Source organism: Gymnogyps californianus, chromosome 4, assembly GCF_018139145.2.
Source record: "Gymnogyps californianus isolate 813 chromosome 4, ASM1813914v2, whole genome shotgun sequence".
In the NCBI taxonomy this organism is placed as follows: Eukaryota; Metazoa; Chordata; class Aves; order Accipitriformes; family Cathartidae; genus Gymnogyps; species Gymnogyps californianus.
Window position 1 is genome coordinate 3,531,321 of NC_059474.1, and position 15,714 is coordinate 3,547,034.

General features: G+C 48.5%; 1 protein-coding gene across 1 annotated transcript in view; it reads right to left on the reverse strand.

Moving 5' to 3' along the window:
- The window catches only part of ADRA1D (adrenoceptor alpha 1D), a 48,459-nt gene extending 34,830 nt beyond the window's left edge, over nucleotides 1-13,629 (reverse strand). Inside the window, exon 1 of the mRNA XM_050896015.1 lies at nucleotides 12,663-13,629. Coding sequence (XP_050751972.1) covers nucleotides 12,663-13,629 — 967 coding nt within the window. The remainder of the gene's footprint in view (nucleotides 1-12,662) is intronic.
- Nucleotides 13,630-15,714: the final 2,085 nt, after the last annotated feature.

A 15,714-nucleotide genomic window follows, 5' to 3' on the forward strand; every position in this document is an offset into this window, starting at 1 on the left:
CAAGTTTCTTTGTTATCTTTTCCCCATCTAAATGCTTTCACAAAAGTCTTGTCCATGGCAGAAGACCTGGACCGAGCTCCAGCATAGGCCTTCCAGCAAAGTCTAGGGCAACCTTCTCTGGTAGTGGGGGCTGTCCCCTGCTCAGTGTTTGCATAATTGAGCCTTGCATGGGAGATCTCTTGCAGGGCTTCCTTATGGTTTTTTTTTCCTATCATGGACATCTTTTGGAGGATTTGCAGCCTGGCTTTTGTCTTGGGCTTCTCAGCACTTGCAACCTTGCATTGCAACAGTCTTGCAGGGGAATGCAGCCAGGAGTTCTTTAATTCAGGAGATCAGGCGAGATAACCCCTGTGGTTTGCTCTAGCCTTTGACTCACTGGGGGAAATATAGATCCCATTAACCGCGATAAATAAACAAACTGCTGAACAGAAGAGGGGCAGGTCTGATTCCATGTCCTGAACCCAAGTGGCACCAACCACCTCATGTTCATACTGCTTCAGGCACACTTCTTGGGCAGATTTGTGTTGGAGAGACCTGGCTGGGGCCAGTCCAGTACTTGCTATCTCCTGCCGGTCTTTACTGAGTGCCATCAATGTACCCACTGTGAGCAATGGGAAATGCGGCTTGGACTTGTCTGGGGCAGGGATTTCTCCCAGCAGGAATCCCTTGCAAATGTTGGTTGGGTTGGTTTTTTTTCAGCTACGGGAGGGGGTAAAAATAAAAGTTGCATTTCAGGGGCCTTAATGACTGAGTTGTAAATTGCCTCGGGTTGGAAACTTCCCGGGAGGAGGAAATGCCCTCTCTTTAGCGAGCTGGCAGCTGGTTTTGTGCCACCAGACCTGGTGGTTCTCTGGCTCAGCTCCAAATGCATTAGCTAAGGAGCCCTCTTAGAGAAAGGCTGTTCATTAGGAGTAGCTAAAAAGCCATATCCTGTTCCAGCCACTCCAGTAAATCCGTCCTTGGGCTAATCGCACCCATAAATTACAGTGCAGGGAGAAGTAGAGTCTTCTGTTTCCACGTGACAGTTTTATACACTACTGAAACAGAGAAAGCAGGACAGGCAGAAGTAGCTGGTGTGTTAGCAATACTGGAGAGCTACCAAGTGACCACAGGTATCTGAGTGGTGCCTCAGTTTCCCTAGCCAAAAATGATGATGAACAGTTGAAACAGACGGGTTGTCTCCCTCCCTGATGACATTTGTGTGTGTTTCCCTTCTTCCTATTTAGTCCTTTGAACTATGGAGCTGGCACCACTGGGATAAGTTTGTCCTCAGCACACATTGCGTGGGAAGATGTGAATGCTACCTCTGCCACTCAGGCAGGTTTCCTCACCAGCCCGGACAGCAGATAGTCAATGCAACAAATCAACACCCACCAGAGACTTCACTCTGGCATTGCGGTGGCTGGAATTTGCTTTGGAGGAAGGAGGAGGATGAGGATATTTGGGGATGTGTGTTCAGGTACAGGTGCAAAGGGCTGAGAGATCTCTGGATGGAAAGTGCTCATAAAGGCAAAGCCTTCAGAAGGAAGAGCTCATCACTCAGTGTTCCTAACGGCATTTTAAAGGAAATATTTACAGCAAATAAGAATGACAATTAACTACCAAATTGGAAAGCAGCTCTCCTGTGAAAACAGGCAGCTGCTGAACTTTAATACTTGAAGCTATTCCTCATGAACTACCCTCTCTCCCAAATCCCCAAACCCTTTCAGCCACAACCAAATTAAGAGCAGGTGGGTAAACAAAAACAAGACCATAAAACACGTTTGGTGCTTGGAAACACTCTTGTGAGTTTGAGCATTAGAAGAGAGAGGGGACGGTTCTGTTTTGGGGCTCAGCAAACCCTCTGTTGTGGGGTCACCTCAGGAAACCTCAAAGCCCTGCGACCTCAGGGCTGCTGGAGACAAGAAGGGCTCCCACTCCAGCCTTCCTGGCACCTCACTAGCCTCACTGCACCCCAAGCCTCCTGCTCTTCCTCCTCATCTCCTGCTGTGCCTTCCAGATGTCCAACTCTTTTCTTTGCCCCCCATCACAGATCTTGCATAGAAGCAAGCTACAATGGGTGAGAGGCTCCACCATAGCTACAGGAGGTTGGCTGTCTCTGACCCTATGGTCACATTCAAGAGGTCCCTCGTGAGGGAGAGATGAATGTTCTCATGTACTCCATGAAGACCTTGCCCACAGGGAGTTACCACCCAACAGGTGCTACACAGAGGGTTAGATGAGCCCCATATGTGAGGTCCTCCTGAAAGATAAGGCACTTGGATTATCTAAATCCTTCTTTGACAGGTTGCCAACAACTGGTATGTTATTGTAGACCCTTTTGCATTAAAAATAGCTCAAAATAGTAATTAAGTCTTAAAGCCACTGAGATACCTTGTGAAATCTGAAGACCCTGTGTCGATGTGGATGTGCAAGTCTCCTCCAGAGAGGACTAGCCCTGAGTTAGGTGGATGTGAGTCACTCTGCACTACTTTGCTGGGGGAAGTGCAGGGTTTGCTTCCTGGAATGGGTGCCTTTATCTAGCGGATATAGCCATAGTGGTAATCCTGATGTAGCACCTGCTGTGAAGAACGAAAAAACAACACACCGAATTTTACAGCAGCCATCCTCCTCTAGGGCCTGGCCCATCAGCAAAATTCACCGATGCCTGCACGACCACTTAACAGCCAACGCACAGAAGAATAAAACACTGGCTGTCCCCAGAAGAGCTCTTTTGGGTTGAGGCGTGCAACAGATCTGCCTTGATGACAACCCAAGAGAAAGTGAATGACAATCTCAGGGTTATAAGACCACGCTTAGCCTTGCCTCATTATCACATAACAAGGAAAGGAGGTAATTAGTTCACAAGGTAGAGCAGAAAACTACATTTACAAAGTGTAGTTAGTACCAGGCTTTCCTGGGAAAAGGTCTGCTCAGAGAACAAAGCTGATTCACAACCTCCAGAGAATCAACTCAACACAAGAAGAGTCAAGTTATCCTGTAAGGAACGATGGACAAAAAACCCTGCTTTGTACCCTCCAAGCTAGATACCTTAGGAGGACTTCAAAATTTCATGTGTAAAAAGAATATGGAGATGGAACAACTTGGGCTGGTGAAAAAAGTCTAAACATCTATTAGTTAGAAAACTGAATTTTTCACTATGTACATTTTGTGCCAGAAGCTCTTTACAGCCTTGCGTTGCCCAAACACCAAACGAAAAAACCCTGAAATATTTTCTATTGTCAATGACAATGTCATTCTTCTGAAAGTTGCAGTTCAGTTGGTTTCCTATTACTACTTGTCTGGAGGATGGTATAACCTGTGATGCAACATAGGCTAGCACTTGTATTGGCTAAGTGGGAGACAGCGGGGTATACCAGGAAATGTAGACCAATTAGGAGGATCGCCATGTAACGGGCAGTAAGGGTAAGAGACAGGGAAAATATATATCCAATGGTGCCATGCACCATATAGAAATAGCCAGGGGTAGAACTGTATTTTCCTGATTTGAATTTATGTGGAAAGAGAAATTTCAAAGAAAAAGCCTGTTTTCTCAGGCAGCTTCTGTCCTCATCAGCCACCTGAATTTAGGAGTTTATATTAAAAAGTAGACGTTGCTGCAGGCACCACTCAAAATCCCACCAGTGTCCGTGGAAAGATGATTCCTGAAAACGCGGTGCGTAAACCACAACCTTTGCAACTGCTGATTCTGGGCTTCAGCTGTTGTAAAGACGTATTTTCTCATACAGACAACAAATATTTTAAGAGACTTTCACATTCTTTGCTTTGCAATTGGGTTGTGTGTTAAAAATTGTCGTTTACCACTACGGTGAACACCGGTTTCTACTGAACACACAAAACAATAGCTTGCAGACAAGTTAAACTGTATCCTATATAATAAAACTGCTAAATGAACACTAAGGAAGTTGCAAAGTTAAGGACTCAAAAGATCGACAAGGTCAAAGTGAAAATCACATTTGCAAAACTTTGGTTTCTTACATTTAAAGAGTTTAATTTCACCATCATGCTCTATTGTCTCTGCAGTGTCCCTGCCATACCAGTCGCAAGGAAAGGTGGGTGCTCAATTAAGTAATAGCTCGGTTGAGCTACTCAGTATCTCCTCACTGGTGATATGTGGTGATATGTGGCTCCACACTTTACAAACTCACCCTGCTCAGCTCCGCTCGAATAACAGAACTATTTGTTTCCTCATGGATATCTGAAGGTACTTAGCTTAGTTACGGCCAAACATTTTGCAAACAAATATGTTTTTCTTTTCGCAGCTCTCCAAGGAGAAAAAGGGGCTTTAGAGCCGTTTTACTGTCCCATCTACAAAGCAATGCCAAAATATGTCAATATTTTGAGTGTGGATTCCTGAGCCCTTGGTGTTACGGAGCACTTCACATCCTTAAAGCGTAACTCCTATCAGCTCCAGCTGGAAGTGTGTCGGACTTAGGCAAAACTAGTCCTGTATTTGGCTTCACAGTGAGGTTCATCTCAGCTAGTTGAGATGTGTACTGTGCACCTTGGAGCTGGTGATCTTCGGTCTCCCTCAGAGGCACTGAGGAGACACTGGTGCTTTTGGGGCGTGACTCATCTGACTGGTTTAGATAGCAATATTAGGATGAGATGAACTGCAGCCTCAAAATACCTGTTTTGCATTGTTGGTTACGTAGAAAGCTGAAGAGCAACTGGCTGAAGACCGTGTACTCTTGGCATCCAATGCCAGGGACCGTCTTGACATTGGAGAAGATGGGAACAGTGTGGAAATGAGCAGTACAGGGGACTGCAGAGGAGCAGAAATGCCCACCAGACACTATCAGGCCATTGCTCTTAAAAGCCGTTCCTCAGCAAGCTCCAGTCTTGCTAAACTGCCCCTCCTTGACAACACCTCAGAAACGTGCTTTCTTCACAGAAGTTGGCCATATTGGGCCAGCTTTGTCTAATTCCTGCCCTGTCCTGACATAAAGCACCCCCCAACCTCAATGGAGTAAAATGTCAAGTTTTTGCTCTGACACATGGTACTGCCACTTTTTAAACTCAAGGCAGTCCCCGTAACACTTCTTATAGGAACCGAACGCTGTGTTTTTTCCTGTCATCTTTCTCAGATTTGGCTATCTCTTTTTGTCTCACATTTGGCAGAACACTTTCAGCCTGTTACAAGGACACAGAATGGAAAACTTTACCTAATAGATAATGTTCGGCACCAGAAACTGGGACTTTATTCCAGAAGGGTCCCATAATGTTAATAGGTACTATCAGCCCTACCTAGAATACAGCACAGTAATCACATCAAGTAAAAGTCCTGATTGATCAATCAGAAGATAATTCAGGTTGCTTTCCCGAGGAAGTATACCCGTTTTCTGAAGAGCCTTCAGCAAAAGTGCTGTATGTACTCACTAAATTGAGCACACTTCTAATTAAAACCCTACAGGTAGCAGGAAGCCTTTACGCTGTTACTTGCTAACGTGACACAGTTGCGAGTACCTACTTCATGCTGTTAGTTGTGGCAACACCAATTAAAAACAAGCTGGTAGCAAGAGCTTAAACAACCACCTTGCAAGATCATACCAAAGAGCATCCCCACCTTTCCACTCAATCTTTATTACATCTCGTTAACCAGATTATCAGAATTAATGAGCAAATATTTATCCAAATATAAATTAATGAAGATAGATCAGGCTAATTAAAAGTTCCTTCCCACAATATCCAGGACAAAGTTTTGTGTGTGCAAATATAATAAAACCTTCAGACCCAGCTTAATATAGATGCAATTAACGTTATATGGTGTATTTTGGTATTGGTTCCAAAACTCCCGTTGAGAGATTTTATAACATTTTGCCCACTGAATCACAGTAGTTTTAAATTTTTCAAGATCTATTTTTTCCCTGTTTGTAGTACATCCCTTATAGCAACTGCGTCCAGATGCGTCAAGACACTGCGATATAAAAACAGACATTTGGCTTTAAATAGTTTTATTTGGTGGTGCAGTGGGTGGACTGGAAGCAGAGCAATCCCGTACATAGGTCATGGGAGATCTGGGTCCTATTCCCAGTCACTTCAAAGAACCACTGCGTTACTTTGGCCAAGGCAGAGGCAAAGCATATGTTCAAACTTGGGTGCTCAAATCATTATTTGAGGTCCAGAATGCTGCATCTCTTGTAACAGCAAAACCTGTGCTAAACCCCTCCATCTGTCTCTGGCCTTCTACACAGGGTAATGGGTAGGAAGGGAACCACACGCACTCATTTGGGCTCCAAATAATCATTTTTTGCTGGCTATTTCCAGACACACGTAGACTGTTTCCCTGTTGTTCTGCACTCTGGTGGCTTCTGCACTAGGGCGCCAGGAGTGAATCAACACCGTCAAATGCTTTAGCTACAGAATTTAGTCACAGCCTCGTTATGCATGTACTTGTAATTCTCTCCTGTGCCCTTCTGCAGGATGTCAACGCGTTCTCCCTGGAGAGGAACCCAGCTCACAGGTTGCTTTTCCACAGTATTATCTCTAGACAGACACATTCAATGCAGATGACTCCCAGCCGGGTCCCCTGTGCCTGGACTATTCCTCCAGTGCTATCCCAGCGGGCTGTACACCCCCATGTGTCCCTGTGCCATGCCCGCCACATGCACCCCTGCTATTATGCCCTAGGAATGACATTCTGGCAGGCTGCAACACAGCCCTAATGTTATTGCAGACACTCTGAACTGGAAAAAGAGAAGCAGAAATCACATTGGAGGGCTGCTTAAGCAACAGCATAATTTGCCTGGGAAAACAATGGATTTGCCATCACTGCAATGCTTTAAGAATAGTCTTGAAAAACAGGTCAGGAACGGTTTGGGGCCAAGTCATCTTTCCCTGAGGAAGGGAGATGGGCTGGAAGACCCGTCCATCCCCTATGATTTAATGAATTTATGCTAATTAGGCATGAGCCCATTTGATGGAAACATCCTGTGGTGCAAAGCAGACAAGAAGAATCTTGTCTCTTGCCTGGATGATGTCCAATAAATCAGATTGGAGCCTGGTACCTAGCACCTTTTGAGACTCTGTATCTGTGTCTTTGCTGGTATTTTTAATGAATATATGGTTCCTGTGGACCAGGATCAATGGGGGACATGTGGCAGATGGAATAGTTCATTGCAATTGCTCTTGTTCCAGTTTGATTTGATGCTCTGGGCCATAGCGAATTATTCCAAAGCAGTTGCCCATTCCTTTTTCCATGCCAGTTCTGCCACTTCCACCATAACTCAGAAAATTTGAGGCGATACAAGAGACTGCCCTGACAATCAAAGTAATTGAATGGTCTATCTTTCATCCTCCTCCTTTTAAATCACACTTTTGATCAGGTCATCCTGTGCACAACAAAACTAAAGAAGTTTGGCTTTCTGTGGAATTGTGTCTTGTGGTGGATTCTTAGTGAGCATTTTCTGATGTCTAACCAGGCGCTGAGCTCGCTTTGCAACCTTCCTTCTATGAGGGAGAGTATGAAAGTTCCCACTCCTTTACCCATCTGCCCATTTTTATAGGAACTTGGTATATTGAGGACTTTTAGCACCTTCAGCACTTTCTCAAATGTGATTGAGATTGATGAAAGAGTTCATCAGGTGGTGGGGAAAGGCTTACATGCACACAGGCACAGAGCAATGACATGAGCCCTTTTTTTCTTAGAAAACCATGCTAAATGCTCTTCTACCAGAATAGAATTAGATTCTCCACTTCTACCAGAACAGACTTGGTCTCATCTGAAATGTGCTTCTACCTACATTGTCTTCTCCATCATTTATTGTACAAGTGACAGTTACTGAAGCTTGAGCACTGCTATGCCTTTGTGAGCCCATCTTCTGCAAAACGTTTTGTGAAAGGACTTCTGCCCTGTGAAAAACAGCATCTACGAAAATATTTTTGTTTTGCCTTGAAGGAGACCTTTCTGAGCCTGGTTTGTGTAGCAGCTGCCCTTTCCTTCAGGATGCAGGTAAAAAAGCCAGTACACTGTTTTTCGGAATCATAGCTGGAAATGAGTACCAGCTTCCACTGCAAATATAGGCAAGTCACCACTCCAAGGCAAACATAAGACCATGAATACGGAGGGTTTTGCTCAGACCGAGGGATCTCGTAAGTCATTCCTTGTCTGGGTAACCTGCTGCTTGTGGAGGGACAGAGTGAAGGGAGCCTTGGGTTGTGGCCTTCACCCTTGCGTAGCACTAGCTATGGGTGCTGCTGTGCCTTTCTCACACTGGTCTTGATTTCTAACCAAATCCAAAGAATAACGAACATGGGAGACCATCATCCAAACTAGACTATGCTTCTTAAAAAAACAAGGGCCATTGAGGTGTGTAAATCGCCATCCTGGGTACTGGCTAGTGCATCCTTGGTCCCAAGGGATGGTTGTTTCCTCTTAGATGCATCTGGGGTGGTGATGGAGAAGGTCTTTGTCTCCACTCCTGAGATGGTCCCATTTGGGGTCCCACATTGTCTTTGCATGCTCCCCAGCCACTGAAGAGTGGATGGGGAGCACGGCTCCATCCGTCCTCCTTTTCTTACTTAATTCCTCCTGGATCAGGCTTGAGAAAGCAGGTGACTATCTATCTATAGGTGTTGTATAGGGGGTTCTTGCTCCTTGATCTATTGCATAGATGCCCTACTGCAAGGACAAATCCAGCACCTAACTTTTAGCAGGGTTTTCCATTACCAGAAGAGCTAGTGAAGCCTCTATGGTTGTGTGACTTAAGAGAGAGTTTCTCTGTCTGTTGTCTCTAATAAAGGCCTGAATGGACACAGGATTGAGCTTTCTCTCACCTCAGCATCTTGCTTCCATTAAAATTAAAAAAATCCAGACTAGGATACATCCCACCTCTCTGCAAATACCTGCAGTGCAGACACCATCACCTGGTTACTTGCCTCTGGCTGCTTTTGTAGTCAAGGGAGAGGAAGAGGCAGATAGATTGACACCACAATTCGTCTCATCCTAAGGAGGATGTTGAAAACAGGTCAGGTAAGTCACACCTTCAGGCACTCCCCTCGGAAAGATAAAGGGAGCTTTGGGTGAATATGACTGATGATTGATCTGGTATTGGTGTTGCTCAGCTGGACCTTCAGAGATCCCTTCCAACTAACATCCCCATGATGCTATGACTAGCTGAGATGAAGGCACAGATGTCTGAGACAACCAAAGGGAGATGAATCCTATCCTACAAAACACCCTTAAACTCCTGGCCCACATCTCTGAGAAGCCTCCAGTTATGTCCTCTTGACAGGTCTTTGCTAAGGGAAGAGGCACCCTGGCATAAACTACACAGCCACCACCCAGGACCCCCAGACAAAGCAGCTTGGTAGAGCTCTACTGCACACCCGGCAAAAGATACAACCCACACAAGAGTTACATGGGTAATTAGGATTTCATCTCTTGTTGAACAACAAGCTGCTTAAAGAGTCTCATTAGCCACAGAAACTGTGAATTGTGTTAAAACTCCTGGTGATGGCATCCTGTGCTTGGGGACGTGTATCACGAACCCAAGAGTGAGCTAAATTACTCAGCTGATAAATAGACTGTAGAGGTATTGGGGAGTTTGAGCTGATTTAAAGAAAAATCTTTGCAGATTATTCAAGCATGGAGAAATGGCTGACAACACTTGGCACATACATAGGTCCTGTTATTTAAAATTATCGGTTATGTCAGCTTCTCAACATTGATGTGATAAATATTACTCCTGTGTAACTAACATGGAAACTATTCTGTAGAGTTGCAAATATGCATGCCAGCTCACACAGACACCGGTGACAGAGCCGGTACAGAAGTTTCTGATTGCTAAGTCAATGCTAAGTAGAGTTGGAAGTCTTTTTTCATTTGGCAAATTTACTTATCCCTAAAAAGTATAATCAAACAACAGTCAGTCAACAGTGTAAGTCAATGACAACTTCTCGCAAATTCACGTCAAACAGAAAAAAAACAATCAAAACATTTTGATATTTTCAGAAGAAAATAGATCTCTTATTAATTTCATTTTAATGTGACAGTCCATTTTGAAATGTATCTGAGTACTCATTTTTTAATAAACTTCCATTCACTCTTAAATTGAAACAATATGTTTCACTTCAATTGAAAGTGATTTTTGTTTCTCACGAGTGTTTCATTTTCATTTAAAATGGGTATCAGTATCATTTCCAATTGCCCCCAAATTATTTTACAGAAGTTTGTCTAACAAGCAAATAAAAAAGCCATTCTACTTAACCATTTACAATCTTCTTTTCAAGGAGAATTGGCCCCAGCATGTTTCAGTTTGTGGATTTACAGTGAACTTTGCTGATTTCTCTGAGTTTCAGACCTGTCTCTTGAGCTGTAAAATCAGAGATTAGATCTTGCAGAAGTTTCTGTTCTCCTTCTAGATAGCATTGAATGATTCTCAGATTTGAATAGGAAATCGCAATTAATAAAAGGGGGGTGAAATCAAAGGCAGCATATTTTGTAGTCATAAAATAAATGAACTTTTGCTGTGTTTATATTATAAGTATAATACAGCAGGAAGTAAAGATCAAAGCCATGTTTATAAAGAACTTGGCAAGTGGTGTGCTTGGAGGAAGCAAATGGGTTCACGGGAGGTACTTAAAGAATGAAGCTTGGATTTTTAGCTGGTGTAAATCAGCGTATCTCCTTTGACTTCAGTGCAAGGGTAGTGATTTACATCAGTGGAGAAGCTGGTTCAAGGATTTCAAGGGAGAACAGATACAGTAAAACAAAATAAAATATTTTTTTCTACTGAAAAGTATTTGCCTGATGTTTGTTCTCTATTTCCAAGTACTGGGAATAACTCAGAGGAACAGGATCCCGATTCCCAGCTTCATTAGCTGTAATGTGTAAAGGTGTGATGAGGTTCGGAACTGGTTCCCACCCTGCTGATCAGCCAAGGAGGTGAGTATCATACTGGGGCTGCCCAGAGAGCTCAGCCTTCGGGCACTGGCATCTCCCTGAGTCCCACAATTCTCAAACTATTTATTTGCAGCCTACAAAAATCCCTCAATGCACCTGATCAATGAAAGGGAAACTGAGGCACAATCGAAAGGGATAATTAATCTCGGGTCTTGTAGTGAGAGCAGTTCACTGCAGCCTTACTGCTCCCTGCCTGAGTTATACCATGAACTCCCACGCTCACACAGGGTGAAAACTCTTCACAGCAGCAATTTCACCCCTATGGAGAGCTGAGATAAACTCACCCAATACCACCCTCACCCGGAGAGAGAAACTGAAGCAAAGAGGTTCAAGACAGCAGCATGGTGAGACCAGACACCCACCACCCTGATCCACCACCCTAGGGACACCTCAGCTCCCAAGGCACCGTCGATCCTGGTGAATTATCCCACTGGAGGGCAGGCGGGGATTGAGTGGCCTCAGTTAGGTGTCTAACAGCTTTGGGCTCCAGCTGTCCCCAGGGGGGCAGCCACGGTGCTGGAGGGAGATCAAAACCTCAGCAGGTCAAAATCAGTCCTGTGGTCACGATGCTGTTTCCATTGACTTGAGAGGCAGCCTCAAGCAAGAGGATTTGAAAAATCCTGAGAAAAAGTGCAGAACTAGCTATAATGTTTCCCTGGCTGCAACGTTAGTTGGACACAAGTCCCCGACGGGCTGTGGGACACGGGAGTCCCACCCAGCAGATGGAGTGAGAGACCTCTCTGCTTTACTGAGCTCTGTGCAAAGGCCATCGTTAATATTCAGAAGTTATTTGAATCTTTTTTTCCCCCTAGGTTTAGCTACACCACTCCAGAGGGTTAATCAGGTCCCCCGAGTTGGGTGCCTGTTGTTAGATGAGGTGGTGATGAAGAGCACTGGCTTTCCTGCACGGGTAGCACTGGTGCTGGAAGGGGACGTTGCCTTAGACATCACGCTTCCGCGGAGGGCTCTGTGCCTGCTCAGCCTCCTCTGCATGCAGGGGACTGCAGCCTTTTCACCCGGGCAAACAACTTGCCAAAATTTTAGAGCACAACCCGTCAGACAACCCCAAACAAACACCCAGTGACACAGGCACCGTGGCAGGGCCAGGAGCTGAGGGCAAGACTCCTGAAGGAGGTGGATCAGTCCTGGGAAATCACCTAGGTCCTTCACCCTTGTCGGTAAGACCTGGTCCCTCTCCAGGTCCCTGCACGACATTGGCATCCCGGGAAGGCAGCGAGACGTGTGCTTCGGACTCTGACAAGCTCCTTGGGGGGGGGGGGCAAACTTCACTCATCTCCAACCTCCTCACCAGTTCACAACAGAGGTGGGAGCCCTGGGCCCGTGGAAGCAGATCTGGGTGCCCTCCTCCAAATTGGGAGGAAGGGAGGCTGGGGACAGGGACGGCAAAGCTGTTTGGAGATCACTGTGCCATAATTACAGCCTGTTTGAAACAGAGCTGCTCCCTCCTTAGCCTGAACTTCATTAATTAAGCTGCTGAATGCAGACTGAATTAATTAAACCAATTATTATGCTATTTTATTCATTTGCTATTTACTTTGATTGATTATATGACTCTGCTTAATAAATATTGAATAAGTGTTAATTAATTGAATTAATTCATTGCTGGTTTATTCACCTATCAGTTACCTATCCCTCACCTCCATGCATGAGTTGTGTCCTGAAAGTTTGTCCCAAGGAGCAGGTTCCCGGGGACTCAGCCACGGGCAGCGGGGCCGGGATGGGGGACGGGGTCACTTACCAAAAGGCAGGACGAAGAAGAAGGGGAACCAGCAGAGGATGAAAACACCCACGACGATGGCGAGAGTCTTGGCTGCTTTTTTCTCACGGGAGAACTTGAGGAGCCGCACGGAGAGGGAGCTCCTGAAGTTGTGCCCCTTGCTCCGGGTGCTGGAGAGAGGCTCCTCCAGCACGCTGCGGCAGTGGATGCGCAGTACCACTTCCATGGATTTATTCCTCTCCTTCTTGACCCCTGCCTCCAAGCTCCGAGTGGTCCGCCTGGCCACCACGTAGATCCTGAAGTACATCACTAGGATGACCATGAGGGGCAGGTAGAAGGAGAAGAGGGAGGAGAACAGGGCATAGCCCGGCTCCTCTGTGATGCTACAGATGCTCTCATCCGGCGGTGGCGGCTCCTTCCATCCCAGCAGTGGCCCGATGGAGATGACCATGGACGAGAGCCAGACCACCACGAGGATGACCCCCGCCTTCCTCTCGGTCATGATTGTGGGGTACTTGAGGGAGTACTTGACGCCGATGTACCTGTCCACGGAGATGATACACAGGCTCATGATGGAGGCGGAGCAGCACAGCACGTCCACCGCTGCCCAGATGTTGCAGAAGATGCGCCCAAACACCCAGAAGCCCAGCACCTCCAAGGTGGCTGAGAAGGGCAGCACGGTGGTGCTGAGCAGCAGGTCGGCAATGGCCAGGTTGACGATGAAGTAGTTGGTGACCGTCTGCAAGTGCCGGTTGCAAGCCACCGAGAGGATGACGAGGATGTTCCCCACGATGGCCGAGAGGATGAAGACGGCCAGGAAGACCCCGACGCCCACAGCCTGCACGTCCAAGGCGAAAGTCAGCGTGGTGCCGTTGCCCTCGGGGGTCTCCTCACCTTGCAGCCCCCAGGACCGGTTGGTACCACTCTGGCTGCCCTGTCCCGTCCGGTTCCCACTCAAGCTGCCATTGCTCAGCTCAGGGAAAGTCATTGTAGAAAAGGTCCGGGCTCCATGGAGGGCGAGGAGAAAGCGATGCCGAGGTGCAGCCCCCCCGGCATGATCCCCGCAGCCCCCTCCAAGACTCGCTCAGCACCTCGCTCCCTCCGCCGCGGGACAAGGCTCGCTCCCCCCCAGCTGGGATGGAGGGATGGAGGGCAAGGGCAGGGGGGCTCGGCTCTTCTCACCCCCAGCCCCGCTTCACGCCGGCCGCCCGCGCTGTCCCCCTCCCCGCGACCGGCTCTTGCCGCCGCTCGGCCCCGCCGCCGGCCCGCCCGGGGGGGCAGCGAGGTCGGTGCCCCCCCGCTGCCCTCGCATGCTCCGGGGGGCTGCGCTGGGCAGCGGCCGGCAGCGCTCGGCGGCTCCGCTCGCCTTCCCGCTCGCACGGGAGAGCTCCGGGAGGGGCGAGGGGAGGGAGGGAGGGGTGAGCCGGGCCGAGGGGGGGGGGGGGGTGGGGGGTGTCGGGAGCCCCGCGCTTCAGGTGCCGCCGGAGGAGGCGGAGGAGGAGGAGGAGGGTGAGGAGGAGGAGGAGGAGGAGGAGGAGGAGGCGGCAGCAGCGCTGCTTTGCGGGACTAGGCGAGCCCGGGGCAGGGTGAAGCCGGCAGCAGCGCCGGGCGCTTGCAGACCCGGCGGGGGGAGGCGAAACGATGGGAGGGGGCAGGCACCCACTCGGGGGGCAGGCACCCACTCTGGGGGGGGGGGAGGGTGAAGGGACACGACAGGCACAACTGGGGGGGCCCAGGAACAGACGGAGGGGGCAGGCACGCACTTGGGGGGTAGGCACCCACTCGGGGGGAGCAGGCACTCCCAGGGACAGACAGGCACCCACTCGTGTGCGTGAAGGGGCACACAGCACTGGGGTGCGGACACCCCGCGGGGGGGGGGATTGGGGGGGGGGGCAGGTACCCCGGGGGTGCAGCCGTCCCGCCGCCGCGCTGCCCGCCGCCGCCAGGGGGCAGCAGAGCGCAGGGTTTGCCCGGCGGCGCGGGCGGCCCGGTCCCGGTCCCGTTCCCCCCGCCCCGGGGGGGTCCTGGGGCTGCGCTGCTGGGGGGTCTGCACCTTCCCACTGGAGACCACCCGTGCCGTGGTCCCCGGCCCCATGATCCCACCAGGAGGGATGCTCTGCAAGGCTGGCTTGTCCCCCCAGCCCCTGCATCCCGCCAGGAGGGATGCTCTGCAAAGCTGGCTTGTCCCCCCAGCCCCAGCATCCCGCCAGGAGGGATGCTCTGCAAGGCTGGCTTGTCCCCCCAGCCCCCGCATCCCGCCAGGAGGGATGCTCTGCAAGGCTGGCAGGTCTCCTTTCCTGCCCCGCATCCAGGGCTTCCAGCAAGCATCCTTCCCGTGCTAACCCTGGTCCTCCCATCCTGCCTTTCCAGCCCAGGCGTCCTGCTCCGGCTGCAAGCATGGGCTGCCCCTCGCTAGGTCCTTCCAAAAGCAGAAGGGGACAATCAGCGTCTCGCATTCAGGGACAGCGTGTGATTGGCAGCTCTGTGTCTGTGACTTAACCCTGCTGCAAGACTTGGAAACGGCAGCTTGTAATTAAAACATATAGGCGCATATTTCTAGCTAATTTAAACAGGGTTGGGTTTTTTTTCCCACTGATAAAAGCAGATCCTGTTTACACTGGTTTCCTCCCAGTGACCCTACTCTCCTGCCTCCATACATTGTGATGGGGACTGACCCCAGTGTTGAACAGGGGCTCTCCCTCGGCTCCTTTCTGCTGTACACAGGAAATATTTCCTTGGAGTGTGTTTATCCATGATTTTTCAACTTTTCTTTCCTAAAAAAATGATTTTAAAGGGCAATCCAAGCAGACAGTGAGGTGATTTAACTGTTGCTCTGTCAGAGCATGGGAGGTCTGTTGATTCACTGGATATGGGAGTGGACAAAAAAATATAATAGTATATTTATTCCCTTACTTACCTTGACAATCATTTCCTTATTTCTTTCATGCACTTTTCTCTTCCTTAAGATTTCACTCTCCTTCCTAGAGCTGGGTTTTTGACCCTGCTGGGAACAAGCAAAGTAGAGCAACTGGAAAATGCAAGCAGACAGGAACAAATACTGTACAAGGAAAAT